The 25,395-nt window shown below is 41.0% G+C and overlaps 2 protein-coding genes across 12 annotated transcripts in view; one reads left to right on the top strand and one right to left on the bottom strand.

Moving 5' to 3' along the window:
• The window catches only part of LOC128415460 (very-long-chain enoyl-CoA reductase-like), a 46,711-nt gene that overhangs the window by 19,350 nt on the left and 1,966 nt on the right, over positions 1-25,395 (top strand). For 4 of the 11 annotated variants that reach the window (XM_053391678.1, XM_053391676.1, XM_053391672.1 and 1 more), the window contains 6 exons: positions 844-916; positions 1,023-1,066; positions 1,777-1,840; positions 2,527-2,615; positions 4,476-4,521; positions 4,648-5,764. In XM_053391678.1, the coding sequence (XP_053247653.1) occupies positions 844-916; positions 1,023-1,066; positions 1,777-1,840; positions 2,527-2,615; positions 4,476-4,521; positions 4,648-4,775 (444 nt within the window). In that variant the 3' untranslated portion in view covers positions 4,776-5,764. Of the gene's footprint in view, positions 1-843; positions 917-1,022; positions 1,067-1,776; positions 1,841-2,526; positions 2,616-4,475; positions 4,522-4,647; positions 5,765-8,796; positions 9,286-9,305; positions 9,969-13,852; positions 13,929-24,880; positions 25,226-25,395 lie in introns of those variants that run through there. The other 7 variants (XR_008330973.1, XR_008330971.1, XR_008330972.1 and 4 more) reach the window with 7 other exon arrangements.
• Positions 10,956-25,395, bottom strand: part of ABCA4 (ATP binding cassette subfamily A member 4) — a 100,879-nt gene continuing 86,439 nt past the window's right edge. Inside the window, exons 32-50 of the mRNA XM_053390974.1 lie at positions 24,013-24,107; positions 23,536-23,568; positions 23,174-23,279; positions 22,983-23,057; positions 22,056-22,225; positions 21,172-21,349; positions 19,923-20,038; positions 18,760-18,907; positions 18,141-18,264; positions 17,477-17,606; positions 17,191-17,311; positions 16,500-16,562; positions 16,299-16,405; positions 15,684-15,825; positions 15,035-15,169; positions 14,287-14,390; positions 13,355-13,447; positions 12,991-13,240; positions 10,956-12,070 (exon numbers count right to left, since the gene is read on the bottom strand). Of these exons, the coding sequence (XP_053246949.1) occupies positions 11,948-12,070; positions 12,991-13,240; positions 13,355-13,447; positions 14,287-14,390; positions 15,035-15,169; positions 15,684-15,825; positions 16,299-16,405; positions 16,500-16,562; positions 17,191-17,311; positions 17,477-17,606; positions 18,141-18,264; positions 18,760-18,907; positions 19,923-20,038; positions 21,172-21,349; positions 22,056-22,225; positions 22,983-23,057; positions 23,174-23,279; positions 23,536-23,568; positions 24,013-24,107 (2,313 nt within the window). The 3' untranslated portion in view covers positions 10,956-11,947. The remainder of the gene's footprint in view (positions 12,071-12,990; positions 13,241-13,354; positions 13,448-14,286; positions 14,391-15,034; positions 15,170-15,683; positions 15,826-16,298; positions 16,406-16,499; positions 16,563-17,190; positions 17,312-17,476; positions 17,607-18,140; positions 18,265-18,759; positions 18,908-19,922; positions 20,039-21,171; positions 21,350-22,055; positions 22,226-22,982; positions 23,058-23,173; positions 23,280-23,535; positions 23,569-24,012; positions 24,108-25,395) is intronic.

The following is a 25,395-nucleotide window of genomic DNA, read 5'->3' on the forward strand; positions in this document are numbered from 1 at the left end:
AACTCGCCAGAACTGAGTTCTGGCACCTCTCAAGTGGGCACCATTGCCGTTCTAAGAGAACAATTTTTCTTGAAAAATAGCACTGGGCAATAATAATTGGAATTGGTCTTCTGTCTAGTAGTGAAATAGCTGACAGGAAGTGGGCTTGTCTCAATAAAGGCAGGAGAAACATGAGGCGTTTCCGTATGCTCTGTTCTTAGGCATACATTTTTGTGGGTGTCTCTCCCTCAGGGTAAGAGCAGAGAGAAAGCTTTGTCCCTCCTCTCAACTGTCTTGCTAATTTAGGGAGCAATTTTGTGTTCCCTGGACTGAGGGACTGTAGGATTATGATGACCTCCCTCTCTGTGGGAGATCCATCTGGACCAATAGTGGAAAGTTAAATGGTAGAGCCAGAAACTGAATTCTTCCAGGGACAGGTCAGGGAAAGGCCTTGGATTTGCCAAAGCTGCTGTTTCCCAGAAAGGGTAAAAAAAAAAAAGGCCAGCCCTGGAACTGGTATACCAGTTCCTCACCTATTAGCACCAACAGGAGAGAACTGAAAGTGCTCCCCTCCTCCTTTTCTGGATGGCGCATACCACATAATCACTTTAGGATCGCTCTGTTGGCTTGTTCCATAGAACTTAATAAGAATCATTGAGAACAGAGACATTTCTTGCATAGCCCCTACCTAGGACTTGCTTCTTAGCCAAGGTGTCACAAAGAAATAAAACCCGGGAATTGGTATGGATATGCACCACAAACGTACATGAATTAAATCGTAGCAATAGCCCCACATAATGTAAAACATTGACACAAATATAAATGGCTCCCCCCCTTTTCCTTTTTTTGTTTTTGTTTTTACAGAATTGTTTCTATTACTGGGGATTTGCTGCCTGGCTTGCTTATTATATCAACCATCCTCTTTACACACCGCCCTGTAAGTAGCAGCATAACACACATTTTGCTTTTTATTTTGTTTTAGCATTTCATTAACGGTGCTAACCGAGAGCTAAATTGAACCTTCCGTTGTTTTTGTCTTGCAGCTTATGGACAAAAGCAGGTCAATCTCGCTTTGATCATGTTCCTGGTGAGTAAGTTGCAAATATAAATACTATATTGTAAGAAATTTCCTTTGTCGTACTTTAGATAGTATATGGAATGGGCAAATGCAGATGTACAAATGGCGACTATATTCCTGACTGCAGCTTAAAATGCCAGTTTCGGTAGAAAGGAAGCTCCCTCCCTCCCCTTTTTTGACGGGTTTTATAGAATCTGGGATGTGGCAATTACATATAAACTCATTTACTATGTGCAAGCAAGGAGCAAAGGATTATAGGAAAATAGATTTATAGAGAAATGGGTGACTTGCTTCTTTTGGGATTGACAAATTTAAATAATTTAATAAAAATAATTTTAATTTAGTAATTTAAATAATACCATGTGCACAATTTCTTTCGGTTTGAAAAATGATTTTTATAAGAAATGTTGCATCCCTCCCCCTTTTCGTATAATAATAGGTTATAAATGCAAAATTAAGTAAACTGAATGAAATGGTCCTGAAATCTTCCAATGAATTAAACCACTGATGCCACTTTAGGGGGGATTTTTATAAGGGACACAGTGTGCGGGGAGGGGAGCTTTATCCCTTCCCTCCCCAGCTATGATCCTGGTGCTTAGTGTAGAGTGGGCTAATGAGAACATTGTTGTTCTACTAATCCTCATAATTGTATTTGTTCAGAGGGGTCTTTATTTAAAGCAGTCTTTGTTTTAATTGTCTTTATTTCTGTCTCATTGCAGACATGTGAAGCTGGAAACTTTTCTATCCATGTTGCACTTAGTAATTTGAGAAGAGATGGTAAAAGTTGAGTGCTTAGTTTCTATTATTATTATTATTATTATTATTATTATTATCATCATCATCATCATCATCATCATTAATTGGCTTGAGTTAGGGTGGGCTTTCAAAAGTGTAAACTGACCTCCCCCTTAGCATTTATTTATTTTGGTAAAGATCATTAATACTTCTGCAATCCTTGAGGTTCCTCCAAGCCTGCTGATACCTAAAAGTCGGTGCTGTTTTGGTTACAAAAGGATTTGCATCAGAGAATTAGTTCATATTAGTATATTGGATTAAAGCTACAATTATTCTAGGCAGACAGTCCACTGCAGGAACTGCCTGAAGGTAGTCAGTCAGCATAGGTTATTGGCTAATGACATTGCCATTTTAAAAAAAGATTTCCAAATATGCAAGGCAAGGGAGGAGGAAAAAGGACTTCTACCTAAACTGTCTAGTCCTACGGAGAGCGAAAAATGATTCCTAGCTTAGCTCATTATAGAATGGTCCTTTTCATCCCATCCCACAGCTGATCATTCTGTAATCCAGAGAAGAGCAGACTTCAGACTTGCGGGAGCTATTTTGGGTTTTACCAGAACCCCTGTATTTACCAACTAGAGCCATGCTGTCAAACCGTATGCTATAGGGAAAATGTGTCTGTATACAGAAAGTACCACTAGCTTTACATTTCTGTGGATATTTTAAATCAATAGGATCCAAGACCAGTAAGATCCCTTATCCGACGAAGAATCCTTTCACATGGCTGTTTTATTTTGTGTCCTGCCCTAACTATACTTATGAGGTATGTATGTTTGAAAACTGAATGGACCGCTAATGTTTAGCTTATGCTTAAAGATTGGTGTAAGATTTTGCTTTTGTAGGGGAGTGTAAAGAAATGTTCAGGATTTCATGGGGGCAACTTCTGGGATGAGAAACTCAGTAAAATGCATGTATTTTATTACCCCACCTTGGCTACAAAAGCACAGCTGAGTTGCATCTCAAACACATCCTTTACTTTGAAACAGCGTTTAAGCTGCACCTCTCAGTGAAACTGATGAAAAAAGGGTAAGATAAAGATTGTTTTTTTTTAAATTGCCCAGTGAAAGAGCTAAATTAGTCAGATAATGAATTGGAGTGTGTAAACAGGAGTATTGCAGGAGGTTGTTTAGAGGATTGTGCAACTATGCAGGTCCTATTACATTTTCACATTATGGCAGAGCTGGCTCTACCATGAATTAGAGCAGGCATAGGCAAACTCGGCCCTCCAGATGTTTTGGGACTACAACTCCCATCACCCCTGACCACTGGCACTGTTAACTAGGGGTGATGGGAGTTGTAGTCCCAAAAACATCTGGAGGGCCAAGTTGGCCTATGCCTGAATTAGGCTGTGTGACACAGCCCACCTTTGCAGTACTAGCAAAGGGTAGGAAAATTGTACCGGTTATTTAGCTGCTTGCATTTTTGTGTGTCCATGTTCTTTGGATTTTGTGTTGACATCAAAATATTCTGAGCTCTGTCTCTACGTCATATTGACTTTTGCGTTTGGAGCATAGGAATTTATTGTTTGCCTTCATTGTCTTACTTGAGACTTCCAGCGTCATTTGCTGCAAAGGGATGTTGCAGCAGAGTGTCACTTTTGTAGGAATATAGACTTTATAGAGTGGGGAAATGCATTATGTACCATGAAAACAGATGCAGTTACTATGTAGATAGTGGCAGCACGTGTCACATATATGAGTTTTCCATGGAGAACTCCCTTCAGAAGCAACCACCTAAAATTCAGAGAGAGATTTTTAAAGGCTGTCGGGAGGACGTTTGTGTACATTTACCTGTTTTAAAAGCTCTCATACCAAATTCCCAACCTTTTTAAAAAAAAACTTGAGAAGATTGTAAAGAAGTGTTGGGGGCAGTTTCTGAGGCCACTTCCAGATTGTTAAGCATTCATCCTCATTGTTTGTCAGGAGATTATATGACATTGTATCAAACCACTGTTATCCCTCAGTTTCCCTAACACAAAGTCTTTCTTTTTAAAAAACCTCTTTTATGTACATGAGTGTCAAATCCACTTAAAATGTACAACCTGAATTTACCCGTGTGCGATTGAATGCCACCCGCAAAATAGTGACTCCCATTAAAATGCCCCAAACTGGGAAAATTCTTAGGAAGAAAAATATGAGCACAAAGACTTGGTTAGGATAGGGGTACAGCTGTATAGGCCATAGGTCTTGGAGGTGAGTGACTGGCTAACTGGTTGCATAAATTTTGACTGACCAGGTTTACAGGTATGTGAGACTGACACTTGCATTCACTGCCTCCATTCTGTTTCAACAGAAATTAATGCAGTGTTTTAGAATTCTAGACTCATAATTTTAATTTTTTTCAAAATTGAAGTGTGTATGTGTGTGTGTCGGTCTGTCGAGGTTGCAAAAACAACACTACAAGGGGACTGTGCTTTTGTGGATTCTTGTCCATATATCCAAATGGCTCCAGTTACTTCTCTGGTTGTGTGCATGATTGTATTTCAGTTGTTTTATTACTAAGGTTTTTACAAGCTGATATTAAAAAGATATGCGTTTTGTGTGTATTTTTTTAAAAAGGGGACTAGGTTGTTTTAGCAGTTTTTATTGTGTGAAATAGTTTTGCATTTTCTTCACCATTACAGCTGGGGACATGGATTGGTTTTACTATCATGACTCAATGCGTTCCAGGTGAATAAGATTCTTGGTTTGAAAATTTTGGGCTAATATTCCAGCTACAATATTTCATAAACGTTGACCTCTCTCTCTCTCTTTTCTCTTTCTCTCTTTCTCTTTCTCTCTTTCTCTCTCTTGCAGTGGGACTCTTCACCTTTCTTTGTTTCATTCAGATGTCAGTCTGGGCAAAAGATAAACACTCCACCTATATACGAGAGTTTAAGGATTATCCTAGTCTTAGAATGTCTATCATTCCTTTCTTACTGTAAGAACAGGGTTGTTGGGTTTTTTAAAATTAAATTATCAGAAACAAAGTGGATGAGACTGCATAGACAGAACCACAGGCAAAGAAAATAAGTTACGGTATAAAGATAATTTAGGCAAGGTTTACCAGGAGCATGCAGAAATTACTATTTAGTGTGGAATTCCATGGGCTCTACATAGTGGGGTTGGAGAGCTGGGGGGGGGGGATTTCCACATCTGGCAACCAATGCGCCCCTTTGGTTTCAGATAGTACATGGGTAGTACAGCTACTCTTCAGGTAAGACCAGTCACTCTATTTACTACGGTGAACAATAAAGTCGCTGGATTGGGATGTACCACAGCTATCCCCAACTGCAGTTGAGCTGATCAAAGTACCTGATGAAGAACTGTGCGACCAAATGCTGCATCAGCTGACGATAATTGGTTCAGCTTGTAATGCCTGGCGAAGGTACTTGAGGAAGACCAAGTAGCTGCCTTACAAATATCAAGCAGCGGAGCATTAGCGGCGAAGGCCGCTGAAGTGGATGCTGATCTGGTTGAATGAGAAAATAGATGTGTTGGCTGGGGCAGCTTGAGGGATTCATAAGCTATGGAAATGTAAGCCCGTATCCATCTGGCAAGGGTGGAACATGAAACCCTCCTCCACAGAGATGAAGGGTGGAAGGGCACAAACGAGTCCACTGTTCTCATTTCTTTTGTTCAGTGAATGTACAGCTTTAGTGCCCGATGAATGCCTAAGGAATGCCAGGCCTTTCCCCTAGAGTGCTTTGGATTAGGACAGAAAGTTGGAAGAATCGATTCCTGTCGGACATGGAATCTCGAAAGTACTTTCGGCATGAAGGTACAACCTGTGCGCAGCACTACTTATGGAAGATGCAGAGATGTTTCACCTACCTCCCACAATTCTTAGCTCCTTGGTAGCGTGGTGAGGGAATTACCCAATCTTGTGGCTTCATCGTCCACCATAGTAAATACATTACTTCTGGTAAATGAGCCACCAGATCCATCTACCCATGTACCAAAGGGGCACATTGGTTGTCAGATGTGAAATACATTGGCATTATTTTCAGCATTCCTACTCCGCTAATATCTTCATGTATTTTTAAAATTTGTGGGATTCAGTATTGGTTTTATCTTCTCCCCCAATCCTCATGTTGTCATCTTTAGCCATGAAGGGTGTTCAGAGCTAACTGTTTGGCAAAGGTATTATCTACCGTTGCCGAAAGAATACACTTTCTGTAAAAGTCTGGGCCAGGCCCTGTGGCAAAAAGGAAGCATGAGAATTGGGTGTGAAACGGTCTGGAATTCCACAAACAGACAAGTTTTGAGGGAGGGCAGTTCTGGATGATATGTTTATTGAGCGTTCATCCTGATTTGTTTCCAGGGAGGTTAGATGATGTTGCATCAAAGCAATTATTATTGTTTTCCCACTCTTTCTGGTGTGTTTCCCTTCACTTTCCATATTGCAAAAAAAGTCTGACTTTGGGAGAAAGTGGGGTTGTTGTGAAAGAGCTCCAAATCTGCTCTAATTGTGCAACCTGATTTCCCCAGTATGTGATTGAATCCAACCTGAAATAGCAACAGCCTGGAACTGCCCAATCTCTGGACGAATTGTGCTTCAAAGCTGAGGCATAGAAAGTGCTGTGGGCGGCTTCAAATCAAGCATTTGCTGTGGGAAATACTTTTACATTGTGAATGAAAATGGTACACACACAGAGAGAGAGAGAGCACTGGGAATGAGAACAACATAGTTTAAATGTTCAGAATAATCATTTGAAACAGACCTGTTGGGAATGAACCATTTCAGACTGCAAGGTGAGAGTTAACTATTTGAATGTTTCCATTGCAAGAAACTCCCAGATTTATATAAAACTTGAACATGAAGGAAAAAGGGTTCTTGTGTGTCTCTTGCCCTATTTAGCATGCTCTTCTTGTCTTAATGGATGGCTGATAGTTGTATTTTGTATTAGATTTTAATATTTTGGGACTTGATGCTATGTTTTGGATCAGCTGTTTTTTATTTATTAATTGTGGTTATTTTTGCATTGGTTTTTATTTAGTAAGTTGACTTGACAGGGTTTTAACCTTAAAAGTGGTCCAGAAATATTTTAAATTATTACATTCAGGGTGTTCTGTTAAATGGAAGAAGCATTCAAACATTCACCACCCTGCAGTCTGAAGTGATGCAATACCAACAAGGCTATCATGTGATTATTCTACTTGCATTTCTCATTCTTGGAAAACACTTCATGCTATACCCTGGTGCATGCTTACTTGAGAGTAGGGATAGCAAATCAATTAGTCTTGGTTCTCTGTTTCTCATGATTGTAAATTCGGTCCTCCACATTTATGCAGCATTTTGTGAATTTTCTGTTAGAAAATCTCCTCCTGAAAGTGCTTCAGCATTTTAATATGAATTTCTGCTAGAAAACACATTTTTGTATGCCTTTTTGACTAATGCACACATTTTTGCAAGCAATGTCTCCTTAATATAATGCATTTTTAATGTTATTTTCACTAATATTAATTTTTATGTACACTTTTAACTACTATACGCATTTTTGTAAACATTGGTTGGTTGGAGAATTGCATCACAAAATTTAGATAAGTGTGAATTTCTAAGGGTGGCTATGTTCTGGTTCTCATAGTTTTGGAAAGCGTAAATTTGGCTTCAAATGCAAAGTGAATTGAATTCGCCCCCATCGTTATATCAGAGTGGGCTCAGGGATGCTTCCTTTGCCTAGGAGTGGGTTGCCCATGTACTTGCAAATGTAAGTAGAACAATTGGTACTTAACCTGAAGAGTAGATTTGTGTTGCCAGCACAGGACCACTGGTTGGGCTATGGCTTTGCCCCTTTGATGAAGGAAGGAGTGAAAATTTAGGAAATGGATGGCTCCTTTGTCCTCAGCATTGCAGACTCACTAAGCACAAGTAGTCCATGGAGTCTCATCAGTTAATAAGCAAATAACATACAGTAATAAAGCTGAACTCCTATGGAACAAGAACTTTTCCTAACTGTCTGAACTATTAAACAGTGTTGCAGGCCTGAGGCCCCAATGGTCCCACACTGGCAACACACATCTGCTATTCAGATATGTACCAATCGTACAATTTCCTTTTGCCAGCATGACACCACTGGTTGGGACATAACAAAGCTCTCCCAACTAGGGTGGGTACCACTGCGGGGAGGCCTGTTGGAGGACCCTCTGGCCAATGGTGGTGTCAGCTGACATCCAGGTGTCTTGTCTTAGTGTATGGTAAAGGTACTGGGAGATGCTCAGGTGGCTGCACTGCAGATTTCCAGTAGGGAGGCATTTGTGAAGGACGCCACCAGGACGTCTGCTGCCCCAGAGGAATGTGCTGTCAGTTTGGCAGGGACAGGTAGCCTTTGCGCCTCATATGCCGTGGTAATGCAGGTGCAAATCCATCAGGATAGTGTGTTTGGGGTGACTTTTCTACCTAACATAGAATGGTGGAATGATTGCCAAAGCACTTTGGTATGGGCTATATAGACCTTAAGTACCCTGCCTACATCTTAAGGCAGAGCTTTCCAAACTGTGTGTTGCTGGAAGGGAGCAGACGGCCCGCCGATTTGCTAGTAAAACTGAATTTCTGTGTCGCAAAATGATGCATGTCTAAAAAGTGTGTCACCAACGTGAAAAGTTTGGAAAGCTCTGGTATAAGGAATGCCAGGCCTTTTCAAGAGGGTGGTATGGATTGGGGGAAAATCTACGTAGTATCAGTTCCTGCTGTAGGTGGAGTTTGGAAAGGACATTAGGCAGGATCAGTATGGAGGATGTCTTTGTCTTTGTGGAATATGCAGGGGCGTTGGACCACCAATAGGGTGTTAAGTTCAGATACTCTTGCAGGCAGATGTGATGGCTACAAGGAATAAGACCTTGAATGATAGCGTGCAGAGTGGTAGCTCTTTACTGGTGGCTCCAGAGAAAGTCAGTGGGGGTACAAAAGGTAGCAGGAAAGGGAAAAGCTATTTTTTAAAAGTTGTTTTAAATTTGAAAATGAAGGTAAGCAGGTGAAGAATAAAGTAAATCAGAAGAGAAAAGGAAGAAAGTGTCAAGAGGAAAAAAGGAGTTAAATCATGGGAGCCCAAGGAAACTGTGACTATCTTCATCAAAGGTAGGAACGAAAACTTCCCAAATCTCCATCCCTGCCTTGTCAAAGGGTCATAGCCTAACCAGTGGTCCCATATTGCCAAAAGGAAAGGTGTGGAGGTGTGGTCCTCTAGTTACTCTTCATATATACCAAAATACAAGGAAATGTGGAAAATATTTTTCCTTATTTTGTGTTCAATGCATTTTAAGAAGGCTCTGTGCAAATCAAATCAGTAAATGAATAAGACATTATGTTACAAAGTTTTAAGAACTTAATTTTAAGACTGTCAGCAAAGGGACTCTGACTGTTTCGTGATGAAGTTTATTCCTCTAGAAATGTACATAAATTTTTGCAACAATTTGTAAAGAGAATATGCAATAAATTCAAACTTATATTTTGAATTATGTCGAATTAATTATAGCAATAGAAGACACATTGCGACTGGTGAGTGAAGTTTTAATATTTCTTTAATACCCAATCTTTTCAAGTTAAAAAAATGCATCCATGATAAGATAAAAAACCTCTTGTTTCTTTTCACACAGACAATATGTAAATGTTTGTTATACAGCAAATTACATCCGAGAAATGCAAATCACGTTTAATGACATTCAGGATCTGCTTCAAGTTTGTTTCTTTATTCAAAGCTATGTTGGAATTATAGCATTGTCCGTCTTAACGCTCAGTAGAGGAAATCCTGAGCTAGACCTTCCCAACAGATAGCAGTCCATCCTCTGCAACTAATTCCATGGTTGATTCCATGCACTTAATTTTATGTATCGCCTAATATTCGACTGAAACATACTCCCTAGTCCTGCCATCAGAGCAGCTCTTCAGTCTCCTCTTCATGCTAGCCCTTCCAGTATTTGGAGAGCGCTTTTAGATCTTTGCCTCTTAAGTCACCCATCTGTGGTGTAGTTATTGCTGGGAGTGGCAGTCGTGTATCTATCAATATATCGCCCAGGACTGGTATGAGGGGTAGAATGGAATAGCGGTTTCACTCAGCGGTGTATCACTGGTGAAATCGCCTCCGCTCCAGAGTCCCTCTGCTACTAACGCCCAGTGTGCCAAGGGAGAAACATGCTGGAGGCAGAGGGACTCTGGAGCAGTGGTGGTTTCACCAGTGATACCACTGCAGAGGGAGAAACAAGTGCCATCAGCAAGGCACCAATACAGCTTGTTCTTCTCTCGGCTTCTTGAAACTGCTCGGCTGAGGAGCATGCAGCTGCCCTTGCCTCAGCCAAGCAGTTTTACAGAGGCAGTGATGGTTTGGGCGTTCTCTTTTAAAGTGCTCCCACTCCCCCAGCTGAGAGATCTTCAAAGATGGAGGAAACGCTGCAAACTGAGCCTGTCAGGTTGGCAGTGCTTGCTCCATCTGTGGTGGGTGGGCGAGCTGCCTCCTTTACAGGAGGAAGAAGTAGCCCACCCTTGCCTGCAAAGGCAGCTCCCTCAAGTGTAATGGAGTTTTTGCCTCCGGCTTGCACGAGCCAGAGGTGGGCAGGGGGACTCCTTTAAACTTCTCTGTTCAGGGGCACATAGCTGCCTGCCCCGCAACAGAGACAGCAGCCAGTTGCCTTGGCCCCAGCCCGGCAAGACACTGGGGTGAAAGTTTCACCCAGCACCTCGTGGGCTGGGGCCAATGCAGGTTGTTTTAGCATCGCAGTACATCACCAAATCACAATGTTCGGCTGGTGATACATTGTGATGTTGAAAATCTAACATCGCTCAGCCCTAGTTGTGTAAGTTACTTCTCATTGGGATGGTTAGGTTTTTAAACACCCAGTGTAGTCACTCAAAAAGATGTGATGTCTGTGTGGTTGAAAGAGCTCCACCCCCCAAAAAACACCCAAAACCCATGCAAGGAGCCATTTCCTGGCAGCTACTCTCCAAGACCATAACTTAATTAAACAGAAAGCTATTTATTTTTTTTACCTTCAACAGAGCCCCACAGTGGTTATAACATATAGCACTGAAACATAGAAAACAATACTAAAAGGTTATTGATTTTGAGATTAGAGCAGCTTGAACCGAACCTCAGCTAATGCAATACTCCTAAGACATAAATCCTTTAAAAAAAAAGATGTCAGAATCAATAGCACCTTGGGGGAACCTCTTCTAGGTGATTTCCTGTTGACTTCACTAAGAGCTGCATACAACTACAAGCTATGGTTGGGCTAAATCCAAATCTCCACCTGTTAAGATTTTCATGGTGGGAAAAATGGCACAACTGTGAACTCCCCCATTGTACCTTTTAATTAGGTTTTAAGTAGGAGTTAAGTAGTATCAAGAGTTGAAAAAGAACTGTCAACAGCTGAGGGGAATATTCCAACTTAAAACTAATCTAGTAAAAAGCGAGTCACTAATGTAAAGAAGGCTGTGAGAGACCAAATATTTCCTGTTCATCCATAAAATTTTGTGATTCTGTTGCTGGCAGTGAAAGCCCATCTTGTGCTTGACTGCTGTCAAGTCTAGATTTGACCCAGAGCATTAATGCCACAGAACAATAGAGACTTTAAATAAACATGTGTGCTTGTTTCTCTTTTTGGTTCAGAATGAAACTAGGAGACAAAGCACATGCATCCTTAAAAAAATTTTTACGAACACAAAAGTGATTTTGACTAAACTTGGTATCTACTCATTTGATCCCATCACTGTGCCAAGCTAAAGTTCCTAATATTACATTCTACTTTGCTAAAAAAAAATATTTAAGAAATGCACATGCAGCTTCACAGGGCAGAGCCCTCCACAGGCAGCTGTCAAATGTTAACGCAATATTTAAAAAATGCTTAAAATACATTCAAAACAACCCATTTATAATACTAAAAACTGCTTTAAAAGCCCAGCGAAACAATTTTAGTAAAAAAAGACTGAAAAGCAAAGCTGGTTTTTTTTGTTCTGTAAAAGCTTAATGAAGATGGATCCATTCATACATACTTCCTTTGTGGGCGAGTTCCAAAGATGCAGGGAAACCACTGAAAGGGGGCTAAAACCTGTGCTGGTGAGAAGCTTATTCAGGATTTGTAGCGCTCTGCTTGGGTAGTTTGCTTCACCAGTTGCAGAACTTCTCTATGCAGTTGTCTTCCGATAGAAAGCAGGGGTCACCTTCACCTCTCTACTAGCTCCCGCTGCACGAGGGTGGAGATGAATTTCCTCATCCTCCATCTGTTGTTTAGCAAAGTTCACAAAAACCTGTGGAAGGAAACCGGGAAATGCATAATCAGAACTGCACTTGCTAGAAGGAAGTAGGGAAATCCAGAATGTCCATGACAATATCAAGAACAGAGGTGATTCATGACTCCAGTGTTGACCTTGGAAAGATCTCTCCATGTTCCCCTCCCCGCCAGATGTTCATCTCATGCATCCAGTTTTCTAGATCAGGACTGGTGGCTAAGCCCAGTACCTCTAAGGTCAGGACCCAAGGACCTGTCTATCCCACATGAACTACAATCACCACCTGAGGCCCTTCTTTGTGTGCATCCCCAAACAAAGTTAGGAACATGGCAACACAAGAATTGGCCTTTCCCTTGGAAAACAAATAACCTGTGGCCAACCAGATGTTGCTTTGGAGCTGGAGTGAAACATCAGGGAAATAAGCTCTCCTCCTCCAATTAGACTCGTGCACAGGCTGACCTGGCAGAAGTCACGAGACGTGGCGTGATTGACAAGGCAATTCTCATACAACGTGTGCAGAAATAAGCCTGCTTCTTACTAACAAGAACTTTAAAAAAGCACACATTAAATACATGTAAGGGTTTTTGTGAGAAAGAAATGCATCTTTTTGTTCTGCAAAGGCAGAGCCATGTCTTGTGAAGCAAAGGCCATTCTTATGACAAGTGCATCACCTTAATTAGTATAATTGGTCTGCAAAGCTTGGTTCTACTGAAAATGACTGACCACCATTCTCTCCTCTTTAAATCAACACTTTCCTCACTTAATGCCACTCTCTATTTTCAGATGAATGGAACCTGGAAGCACACAGCCTTTTAGAAAGAATTGCCTGTTACTAAAACATACTAGGCATTGGGGGGTGGGGTTTCCTAAGTGGCGGAGGGCTTGCATTTGTTGAGTTAGGTCCCCCCCCCCCCATTTTTAGCACTTTTTTTTCTTACCTGATCCAGGGTGGTTTGTGTGACAGAGTATTCTTCAATATTCAGGTTGTCCTTGTTAGAGAGAATCAGCCGGAAGATCTTGGCCAGCGAGTAGGCGCATATCTGGTACTGGAGCATGTTATGGTGCTTTTCCCTTTGTATGCTGCCAGGGAAGTTCACTTCTATGAAGTGTTCAGCTAGGCTCAGGTCTGGAGGCAGTCCGGGTTTAGAGGCCTTTATTTTCATGCTGATAATGTAGCCATCTCCGTATCTGTGAAATACCCATGGTATATGAAGTGACGGATTTACTACCCCAGTAAATAATATTCATCCATCAACTACACTAAATCAATCAATAAACATAAGAAATGAATCATCAGCTTACTTGTACTTGAGATGTTGGATGGTGCCCAGGCATTTGAAGGTTCCCCTAACCATGATGGCTAGACGTGTGCAGAGCGCCTCACATTCTTCCATGCTTGTAAAGAGAGAAAGCTTGATGTAAAAAAGGCCTGTAGTCCCACTTACTCATATTGACCCCAGCCAGTAAATGCTCCATTGCGTTGTAACTTTGCCAGAATGCTCAGCCGTTATTGCAGGCTTGCTGCTGATAGGGGTTTAGAGAGAGCCCCTAACATTTGTGGGATAACCAGCCTCATACAGGCAACTCCCCATTCGTGCACGTTCACGGCACATGTGCTGGTTTCAGCACTGCAAGGGGGCCAACTGACATGCACAGTGCCTTGGAATGCAACCCCCGTGCTAATGGGGAGTGCCTGTATAACCAACACGCTTAAGTCTAATTAATTCACGAAGAGGTTAATGTCATAGTAAGCTGTCCTGCCAGGCTTAACTAAGCTGCTCTGTCCACTTGGGAAGAAAGTCTTGTTTCCCTCAGTCTGCCACATGAACTCCAGTATGTAAAGAGGTCTGAAAAGAGGTTGCTCCAAGCTTGGACCACATGGCCTTTTTTAAAAAAACAAAGCCATCCTTGTATTCCTATACAAATAATTTAGGAACTTTCGCCACTTTGGAACTAACCAAAGTTTTGCTACCTGCATTTTCTGACTGCTGTATGGAAAAGCACATGAATCTGACCTTCAGAGAGTTTGTAAGTAAACCATTTTTAACTTTCCAAATGTGTGGTCTTTTTCTATGATAGGGGAAATGGTAGATTTCCACCTGCAAACTGAAGTAGTACATTGCTAGGAGTACTGTATCACATGCTTTCTCTGAAGGTTTACAACAGTGGCAAGTATTTTTTTTAAAAGGGTGTTAAATTCCCATACTGATTTTACATGGGGAAGTTTGTATTACCTGTGTGATGTAAGGACCACAGCTCTTCCGTCTCTGATCACACTGACAATTGAGTTCCATAAGAAGCGTCGGGACTGAGGGTCCATTCCTGTAGTTGGCTCATCCTGTGAGATGTGGATGATAATAATGATGTGGGTACCCTCAACAAAATATTGCAGCATATGCCCTATACATAACTCAACAGCATTTCCTGCTAAGGGCTCCAGCCAGCCTGGAACAGGTGCTTTGTTAGTGCTATTTGGAGCTCAGTGAGGGAAGGACAGATACACCTTTTTATTTTATTTTTCATACTCCTGCAAGGCTCAGATTTGCATTTTAGTATTCTTACTCTCACACATTCTAAAAAATGCACTTTTTCAGGTGTTAGGATGAAACATGCCCCCAAATTTAATTTTGGGGGAAAGTGCAACTTAACCTTCCATAAATATCAGAAACACCATTTGAAGTGGTTCAGCAGAGGACAGCAAGAAAAGCAGGGCACTAACTTTTGCAAAGAACCACACCAGGCAAGAAAACACAATTGGAGTTTGGCACTGTTTGGGGTGTTTCTCAGAGAAACTGGTGTTTTTAATAGTGTGTTGTGCACCGTCCTGATATCTTACGACATGGTGACATAGAAATTACTTTTAGAAGTAAAATAATTTGCACACCACACGGTGTCCAACTGGAGTTTTCCACAACCTTACAGAATTGCCTTCACCTAAAGAGGCTTCTTTTTAGCTGGCCTCTTTGCCGCAAAGTGACTTACCAGCAGGACTAAAGGAGGACAGCCTATCAGCGCAATGGCAGTGGAGAGCTTGCGCTTGTTCCCACCGCTGTATGTGCCTGCCAACTGATCTGCATACATCAGGAGACCAAGCTTCTGAATTCCCCACTCTGCAACCTGCGGAGAAGGAATAAAGGACGTCAAAGGACTGGTAGTTACTTAAAACACAATGGGCTCAATCCAGTCCATGATGAGAGCAGAGTCTATTAAGGAATGCAATTATTGGGTTAATTCTCCAGAATCCACACAGAACTCTTATTATGCATTGGTAACGCAAGAAAACTCTGCAGATTGGCAGAATGGATTTGCAGAATTATTTTACCAGGTGCAAGGTTGGCACGTGGAAACAACAGCAGCAAGGTGGCGTGACTAGCCAGACTGGCTACCTGCAACTTTCACAGGGGTGAATGCATATCTGTACCGCAACATAGATAAGAATGTGCATGGACATCAAAGAGCCGTCCAGGGATCTAACAACATACGTAACTGCCTTTTGGGCCTGGATATCTTGGGATGAAGTTCAAAGAATATATAAACAACTCTTGACTGATCAGCAATCATGGTTGTTGTTTTTTGTTGAAGCATCATACTTTTTAAAAATAATAAACGTTGAGGAAGAATTTGTCCTTACCCTCTCAACTTCTGCTGCTGGGACACCACGCAGATTGGCATAAAGACGCAAGTGCTCTCTCCCTGTGAGCAGGTCATCAATCGCATCGAACTGTGGGCAGTATCCCATGTTTTGATGAACATCAAATATGTGAGTCAATATGCTGAAGGAAAAAACCCCACCGTTATAAGATAAATTGCACAGAACAGGAGTTACCATGTAGTTAAGAAGAAATGCATGCTAACAGTGAGCTTATTTACAATATCGCCAATAGCTCAATACAGTGAGCTATTCACAATATCTCCAGTTTTATTCCATTCCTGCCATGTAGGATAGGGGAAAGAAACCAAAACAAGCTCACCTCAGGCCACGTGCATCTTGTAGGAGCCGGAGGTGTTGGGTGTGCCTACTTCCCTCTCCAGCCACCAAAAACATAATACGTGTGTGTGTGTGACTTTTTCTCCTGCCCTCAGCAACAAAACAGGGAAATATTGCTAACTGGCAGTGCAATGACAGTTACTCAAGTTACAGGGTGTTTTTATTTCTACAATCAAGCGGCATGTAAATTTTCCTAAATAAATAATTTCATTGTTCACTGGGCTGGGCTGATGCCTTCTGGCATTTTTCACGACATACCTGTGACCGGCAACTACAGCATCTCCAGATGTTACTTGAGTGTCTCCAGTCAGCATTTTGAATGTTGTTGTCTTGCCAGCTCCGTTCACGCCCAAGAGACCGAAGCACTGGATTTTAAAGTAATCACACACTTTGTTAATTCCAGAAGGTTGTAAAAGTGAATCACTTCAAAAGGCTTTACAAAGTTGTTTCACAACCCACCTCTCCGGGACGAATGCCAACACAGAGTCTGTCCACTGCTGGTATGTGTCTACCTGCATAAATCTAGAATAAGAGAAGGATTTTTTTTTTAATAATAATCTCTTCTATGAAATCTACAGCTGAAGGAATATATCGGAACTTGGCATCTACCGCTTACAGGGACAAGAAGGTACAACATAATGGAAATGAACATACCATCAGCAAAGTTAAATAAGAGAGGTCTAGTTAAAAACTGCTAAAAACATACACATGGTCTCCAAAATCTAACAATCTTGCTGATGAGGATGTCAAGGTGAATAAGTCTTATCAAGAAAAGAAAAAAAGATTTTTGTGTAAACATCGACTTTTTGTTTGCACATTTAGAATATTCTTCATATTTTTCATAGCTAATGAAGTACAGTAAATGGAAGTTGCAAGGAGTGATTCAGAGGTAGTGTCAACAGAAAGCCAGTAAAATGATGCTTTACAGTTACGTGTTAGATCTTCAACAATGGAGTAACAGGAAGGAAAATAATACATTCCAGATGCTCCAAGGGATGCAAGCAGCTTCAGACTGATGATCAAAAGTCAAGGAAATAAGGGTCCAGGATCCCAAACAAAGAGAGGTTTCATGCTGGGCATACTGTCTTCCATTTCCAAGATAAAAGTAAAGCAAACACACTTTTTGAAACGCTGCCTGGAAGAAGATTACCTTGGTCAGTTCTTGTAATTTCAAAATATCCATTCTGCTGCCTCCATTCAAGATTCGTTGCCTTTCCTCTGCAACATCCTCATCTTCATCCATAACGGGCACCATCGTGTTTTGGGCAAACCTGAAGAAGCCAGACAGAACAAGTTCCAGGTGTGAAGAGCAGCCTTCATATACATATTGAAACACACATCCCACACTCAGAACAGTACTTTAGAAGGCAGATGCATTAAAACTAACTAATTTCATACATACGAGACCTTTACAGGCCAAGAGTTTTCCAACATACCATCCTGTAGAGAAGAAACTATGTTGCGACAGAAGATTCAGAACAAAATAGACGACGCCCTGCACCGCCAGGGCAACCATGTTTTTTCCAGCAAAATCCCAGCGAAACGGGTTCAAGACATGTTCTTCCCCTTAGAGATGAAACCAAAATCAAACTGAATTACTACCAAAATATACAATGTGCTTCATTGGTGGCCACGGAAGTAATTGTTTTCAAATACAAAGACAGACTTTATTTTACCATTATCAATGAACTATTTTGCAATTTCTCTAGGTGTTTCCTCCTTATGAATATGCTATGCTGGTACCCTCCAAAAAACCCCAACCCACCTCAGTTATGCTGCCTCAGAGAAATAAAATAATCTATCATTTTTAGAAGGGCCAAATGCACACAATTTTGTATGCAGTTTGCCTAATATATGATATAACACATTGTTTTGTTTTCGCTAAATTCGGAATTTCAAAGTATGGCTGTGTTTTAATTGGCATTTTTTTCCAGAAAGTGAAAATTAGGTATGCCCTTTAAATGTGAACTGGATCAAAGTTCTGCACCCTCCCTACCCCTCCAGGGTGTATATTAAGTTCTGAAAGGGCCAGTTCCGTGTTCAAAAGCTTACTTGGGCGTGGGGCAAAACAGAACAATTCCACGTTCCATCTGTACTTACCAAACCGAGCATATACATCAGTCACAGCTTGGTTCATGGCTAAGTCAATGAGTCCACGACCCAGGCAGAAATGAGGAAATACTAACAGGATATTTTTCAATGTTTTATTGAACTGCAGCAGAACCTGCAAGAAACAGAAATACACAACATGCTAGCGCTATCCAGATTTACTCAAGAGTTCCTTTATAATTTAAGAAAATGTTGGGAGTTAGGATGAAAGGCTACACAATTCTTTACTTTACCAGTTTTTATTGGCAAGGGAAATAGGATGCAGTAATTGCCGTGTAAATGAGGATGTGCAATTGGGATGTACCAAACAGGAAATTTAGGTGGCAGATGAATGCCCCCACCCCTTTATCCAGTGCTACTGGATTAAAGGAAAAGTGGACCTATAAAAGTGGGTGCTGTTTTTGGCCAACCCCCCTTTAGAATTTCTAAACATCTTACGCTGGCCACAGCAGAGAGGCTCATAGATAGCGAAAGTTCGTGGCAGTTTCAGCAACTGTTTCTACCAATATCTGACTTGGCGCACATCCACACATAAATACCCTTGCTGGATCATAGGTTAAAAAGTACAGTACTCTTGTCACAATAATGTCTATGACGAAAAGTCACTCACTGGGTTGTTCTCAAAGAGCTCCAGGACAAATGTAATGGCACTACTGTTGATACCAATGAAGAGGTTAATGCAAGACAAGGCAACGTAGGCAGTGCTTGGGATGCTGAAGAAGCAGGACAATGGGTACATCATAGGAATTATGGCCCATCTGCATGCAAAAACAGCAAAAAGGGGGGTAATAAATTATCTGCTTGGTGAACAAACTATGTCTGACCTTCTCTGCTTTTTTATTTTGCCGGTGGTGAGAGGTCCTGGGATAGGGAAGAGGTCATTTCTTGGTCACCCTCTTCCTGGGTTCCCTGCCATGCAGTTGAATCCAGAGAACAAGTGTGTTAACACCTATAGCTAACTGACTTGCCTTCAGAGAAGAAGGCTGGTGCAGTGCAGACATTTTGGGGTCCCTATGAGGGCACTTCCCCTTTAATTTTGTACTGCAGAATGTACTACCTGGTAGGAGACAGTGAGTGATGTATTATTGGGTGTTTTGGTTGCCTGAGTGAGAGTCTGTGTTGTCACGTCCAAGAGCGGACGAAAGAGTTGTATATTATGCTAGATGCTGCTATGCATTTTTGTAGATCCAACATTTGCTCTTTTAATAACTTGTTGGCTTGGCATTAGTTATCTGTATGGTTGAGAGTGAGGCTTGGATGTGTAAGATAGCCAAGGCTATACATTCAGACCCCCCACTATCTGCCCATTTGATATGCAAAAATTCACTTATTCCCACATAGGAAAATACTCCTTATTCCATTGGAAATCATAAACTTTTTATGCAAACACTCACCTAACAAAGAATTTCCACGTAACATATTGTGTTACTATCACAGTTATTTCTAGTTACTAACAATGCTGTTTTGTGGAAGTTAATTGGATTTTTTCAGGTGATTTTTATCCTTAATGTCAACTTTAAGAGAATACTTTTTTAAAAATTACACCTCTTTGAATCTGTATTTTATATTTGACCTTCATCTGTAATATTTTATCTTGATATTCTGTAATGCTTCATTTGTTGCTTTTAATACAGGTTGTAAACCGCTTTGAGACTTCGTTTCTGAAAAGTATAAACTGGTACTTAAATAAATGAAACAAGCACCCACTCAATATAAGAGACACCCATATTTTGAACGTCTCTGGCCTTGTTAAGAATTAATGAAAATACTTACCCATATAGAAGCAGCAATGCGATAAGTGCAGGAAGGTTGCTTGGGGACGTGTATGCTTTCTTTTTGAAACCAATGAATATTCCCACTACCAAGCCAGCACTCACTGCATAATTGACCTGGCACAGGGGGAAGAAAATGAAAACTCATTACAAACAAATAAAACACCTGGAAATCGTTTGGAGCCATATCCCCAAATTTTGCAGCAGCTTTTCCAATATTTTCCAGGATGCTTTCTACTGTGTATATTATTCTTCTGGTGAAACAGGAAAGCTGCCCAGAAATATAGGCCTTAGCTGGAAAATCATCATCATCAATCAGCATATTATTATATTATATTATATTATATTATATTATATTATATTATATTATATTATATACTTGAGTTTGGAATATTTTTGTTGGGTCTTCTTTAAAAAGAAGGTGGCAGGAAGGGTTGGCTAACCATTGTTGCTCTGATGGGCTGCATTCACCCTTGACCAACCTTGAGGTGTGGCAACCCCACACTCCTTCTCACATGCACACAGGCCCCCTTCCCAGCTGATCAGTGCAGATCGGCTAGCTGAGTTATCACCTCCTTATCAAATGTCTGACTTTAGGAATGAGGAAGAGGGCGATTTGTTTAATCACTGTGCCTGCTTTTATTTCTTCTCCTTTTTGCCACCACCACCACCAAACTTGGCAGCATCTTAGAAAAAAATGCTTAAGGGTCCCAGGCCGGGGGTTAGCTGCACTGTCCATAATGGGCAAAACATTTTTATATGGATAAGTGCTAGAATGGGCTCTGGCACCTACAGTAAAGGATCTTGTGGCATTGCTGGGGCAATCAGTGATACGATTCAACATCAGGCAACTGCATAAATCACAATGAAAATTTAAATTCATCACTTCAAGGTAAATAATATGACATGGATTGGGCTGATTTTATCTGATTAGAAAGAGCTGGGTGTCTGCTGCAACAAGGTTTTGTGGAAAGGCTGCATGACAGTATTTTACTGGGCTCATTGGAGTCCATTCAACAACATATGTGACATATATATAAGGAGCTGCCTTATAACAAGTCGGGCGATTGCTCCATCTAGCTCAGTACTGTCTACAGTGGCTGGCAGCAGGTCTCCAGGATTTCAAATAGAGGTGTATCTTAGCCCTACCTGGAGATGCCAGGGACTGAACCTACAACATTTTGCATGCACTACCACTGAGCAGTGGGCCTCCTCTGTACTTTCTTACATCATGCCCATCGGCTACTTACAATGTCCCAAAGGAAATTGGTAAACCAGTAAACAAAAGGCCTCACACCGCTGACGAACTGAAGGTGCTTGGCTTTGGTCATCCGTTCTTGGATAAGGTATAAGACAAAGCTTGCTGGGATGAAAGACATGGCAAAGATCACACAGATGGCAACAACAGCATCTACTGAAGTGGTCAGCCTGCAGGAAGAAAAGTAGATGGGGACAGCTAATGATCAAGAGTTGTATTATTATTGTTTAAAAAACAAACAACAACACCTCGATGTATGTGTACTGTCACCACAGAACTGAGGTTCTCTCAAGATCTCACAAGATTACATCTCCAAGCATGTGGCAATTGGTGAATATAAGCCCCCTCACATCATCTGAGCAGCCAGAAGCAACGTGGCTAGGATGCACGCCATTGAACAAACAGAAGTAGTGGTGTAGTGTTCACGAGCACCTATCAAAATGTCACTAAATATGTGACAAACCTGCCCACCCAGAAATAACTTGGAAAATGTGCCATTGGGTTGCCACACCAGCAGTGAATCTAGGTGAAAAACATAGTATTTTTAAATAAGTAAGAGGAAATATAGATTAAATGTTAAAAAAAAAAGTATGGGCTGGCATTTGATGACACCGGGAAAAACACCCTGCATACATGAGCAGCACCAATTCCACAATAAACTACTACCTGAAAGCAACCTCTGTCTTCTGTTCACCCTAAACCTGTTGCTAAATGAAAGGACAGGTTCTAACTAAATTAAAGAGTAGCTTGATTTCTGCACTATACTTAGTGAAAGTATCATAAATATTTTTATCTTTCATACAGGCACATTCCAAGTCACGGTACCCATGCTAGCAAGAACGGACGGATACATAACAGCAAACATTAATTGCTTACACAGTGACTTCAGAGAGCTGCTCCTTTGTGAGGTTCAGTGGATGATTGATAGCAGTTATGCCGTATTCCTCGGGGTCTTTGCCAGTCTGCAGATTGGCTCTCAGGATTGCATTGTTGGCTATGTTGAGAAAACTGACCATGGCATGCCAGCCTTTGTTGTTAAACCACACCTGGCAGAGGAAGTTAGCTCATTAGCAACTTGAGCAAGGCAAGTTCTGCCACTTCTTTATTTCACAACCTGGCTATATAAGTGGAAATGGGTCAAGATCTCAGAACTTTGTTGGGGTGGTACTTCATGTCTTGAAACAGGTGGCATTCATCCCAAAATTTCATGCTTGCCTTTCCCTCTAAAAAGCAAATAAAAACCCCTTTTCATATCTTAAATAGTCTTTCTTTCTTTCTTTTCCTTCCTACCTCTCTTCCTTCCTTCTCAGTTAAGGTAATACAACAAAGCCACTGTTCCCTTAGGTGTGAGTGTTAAATGCCAGGAAAGGGAAAACTTGTCTATTTTTGACTAGGGGTCCTGTGCCTAGAAAGCAATGGGTTCGAGTGGTTTTTTTATTTGTCCCACTCCTTTCCCAGGGATACCTCACTCTTTAGTGCTCAATTGGAGCAAATGTCTACCTGGAGGAAGCCCGAATTGCCATTTGCTCTGACTGAGCATTAAAGAGTGGTTTCCCCCCAGGGGAAAGCAGTGGGACAAGAGGAAGTGTTGATAAGCCCTAGGTTTTGCAGGATCCCATAGTGCATGGATGGGAAACCTGTGGCCCTCCAGATGCTGGGACTACATCGGCCACAGGCAGCAGGGCCGGTGGTCAAGGAAGATGGGAGTTGAAATGCAACATCATTGGTAAGGACACAGGTTCCCTATCCCTGATATAGTGCTTCTAAACATTGAAAGGTTTAGTCTTAAATATAAAAAAATACCTTAATATTGTATTCAGTTTCCATGTACTTAAGAAAATTTGCCATTTCTTTCGAGGCAGCCATTGTTGCTTCACCCTAAATAGCAGAAAGCAAGGGCTAAATTTTTCTGCATTGTAAACATACTTTAATGCCTATAGACATGGGGTGGGGAGAGTTTACGATTGCATAAAATCAGAACAATCCTTGCTTACCCCTGTTATGTTCATCATCTGACCAAGATCTCTCAGAAAACCAACAATCTGCTCTCCAGTGACATGCAGTATTGGGAGTTTTCCTCCAATGGAGATTCCTCCATATCTAAAACACAAAGAGGACATGACCATCAATTGGTCATGGAGAACCCCATCTTTCTATGAATAGATTGATATACTGAACATTCCCTTAAGAATAAATGTGCCTTTCTTAGAGAAAAGAAGTACATTACTCAATGTTGAGTATGGAATATAATTATAAACCAGATAACGACTAGGTTAGTCATATCATGCTATCTGTTATGCTTTAGCAAAGTCTTTAGGCTTCAAAATTCAACAGAAAACCTACAGTGCTTTCCTACCTTTTCTCATTGACCCAGTATTTGCTCTTCAAACTGCAAAAGAAAATGAAAATATTATATTCCACACAAAGTCGGGTTCTTTCAGATTCAGGGAACTGCTGAATAAAATATCTGGGGACAATGGGCTGTATAAGAGTGTTTTCAATAAGAGTATTTTCAAAGCGCAAGGACATTTGGCTTTGCAATGGAATTTCCCCTCCTCATCTCCCCACAGATTTGGGGAGGACACGGGCAGGGAGGAGAGGGAGGGGAAGTTCCATTGCGCGAGTGGAAGTACTTCATTGGATGCTGCTGAGTGTGACTTCACAAGAATGTCTAATCCTTACTCGGATGGCGAGTGATCTTACCCTCTATCATTGTTCCTGACTACCACTCATTAATCTACCACTCATAAAACTATTCAAACCATTTCAAGGTAATTGTTCAGAGCCTCAGTCTATACAAGCTGCTGTGGATTTGAAAAAAAAAGTTTCCAACCTGCTTCTTATGAGGGTGGGATAGGTTTTCACCAGGAAATCGGAAATATTTCGATGAGTGAGATCCTGAAGAATTTCTGTGCTACGCTGAGCTCTCTAAAAGGCAAAGAAAAGGACAAATGGATTAAGAAAACAACTGTTAAACCCCTCATGGTTAGAATTTGGCAGTTCAGAGAGGCAGGCACAGAAAGAGGTCACACAGCAGTGATTGCTAATTTTGATTTACAGTGAGAAATGGCTCCTCTGCTGAAACCATAGAACTACCCTGACTACTTGAAGTTTCAAGAGGAACTTCTGGTCTTTTTCTATATCTTGAATTCAGATCACATAAAATATCAGCAATTTGCAATCAAAAGCCAGGCAAGTTTCACTGAAGGCTACCAAAATATTTGTAAGCTTTGATAAACCTCACCCTAAAAATGAATGCAAATGACACTCAAAACCCTAGCAATGAATCTTCTCGATTGCGAACTAGTGTCATTACAGCTTTGGGGAATTAAAAGACAAGAAACAACTTGGCAGCTAGCAAAAACAACCATCCACACGTAGTATATGAATTTAACCACAGAGTGGCAGCACTACCCTTCATTAGAAGACAAATGAGACTATGCATGAGGGTTTTTTCAAAGTAACAAAATATGACCAACAACCTATTTCAAGAAGAGCGTTGTGAAATTGTTTTTCCGCACAGCCCTGTTTTCTGGGAAAAAAGCAGATAATGAAACCTCAATGTTCAGTTTGGCAGTTGCCCAACAAGATTATTAACAAATGAATCTCTCTCTTGCAGCTTAACTATTAAAAGTGATATTACTTTTCTAAATTATCTTTACAACCATCATGAGAGGCAAATCTCTATTCTATTTTAACAGATCAGGGCAGTGAGGTAGAAAGCTTGGGACATACTCCAAAGGTGAGCCCACAAAAGCTGAATAGGATTTGAACTCGGGTCTCCCAGATCCAAGCTGCATTTCACAAGCACATTGGATCAACTCCACAAAAAGCAAATCCACAATAAGCTTCTTACACAAGGTGTAACTGAATAAGAAGAGCCAGCTGGATACAGACCTGAGGCTGACAATGGCTTGTTGTCATAACCATGGTTTAATGTTACATTTGAACCAGAATTATATAAGGATACTCAACAGGACTCCCTTAACATCCATTTACATTTTACTTGTGAATCGCTCCTTCGTGTATTAAAAGGGTTTCCTCTACATGTTTTCAATATATGCTATGTAACATACTGTAGCATTTGGTGCAAAACTGGGTTCTTTTGGGAGCTTTTGGTTATAGAAAAGCGGCCGAAAGAAATCTGCATGTTTCCAAAGGAGTGTCTCAAACTTTAAAAAATATCATAGCTGCTGCCCTTCTACTGTGGCTCCCC

The sequence above is a fragment of the Podarcis raffonei genome, chromosome 6 (assembly GCF_027172205.1).
Source record: "Podarcis raffonei isolate rPodRaf1 chromosome 6, rPodRaf1.pri, whole genome shotgun sequence".
In the NCBI taxonomy this organism is placed as follows: domain Eukaryota; kingdom Metazoa; phylum Chordata; class Lepidosauria; order Squamata; family Lacertidae; genus Podarcis; species Podarcis raffonei.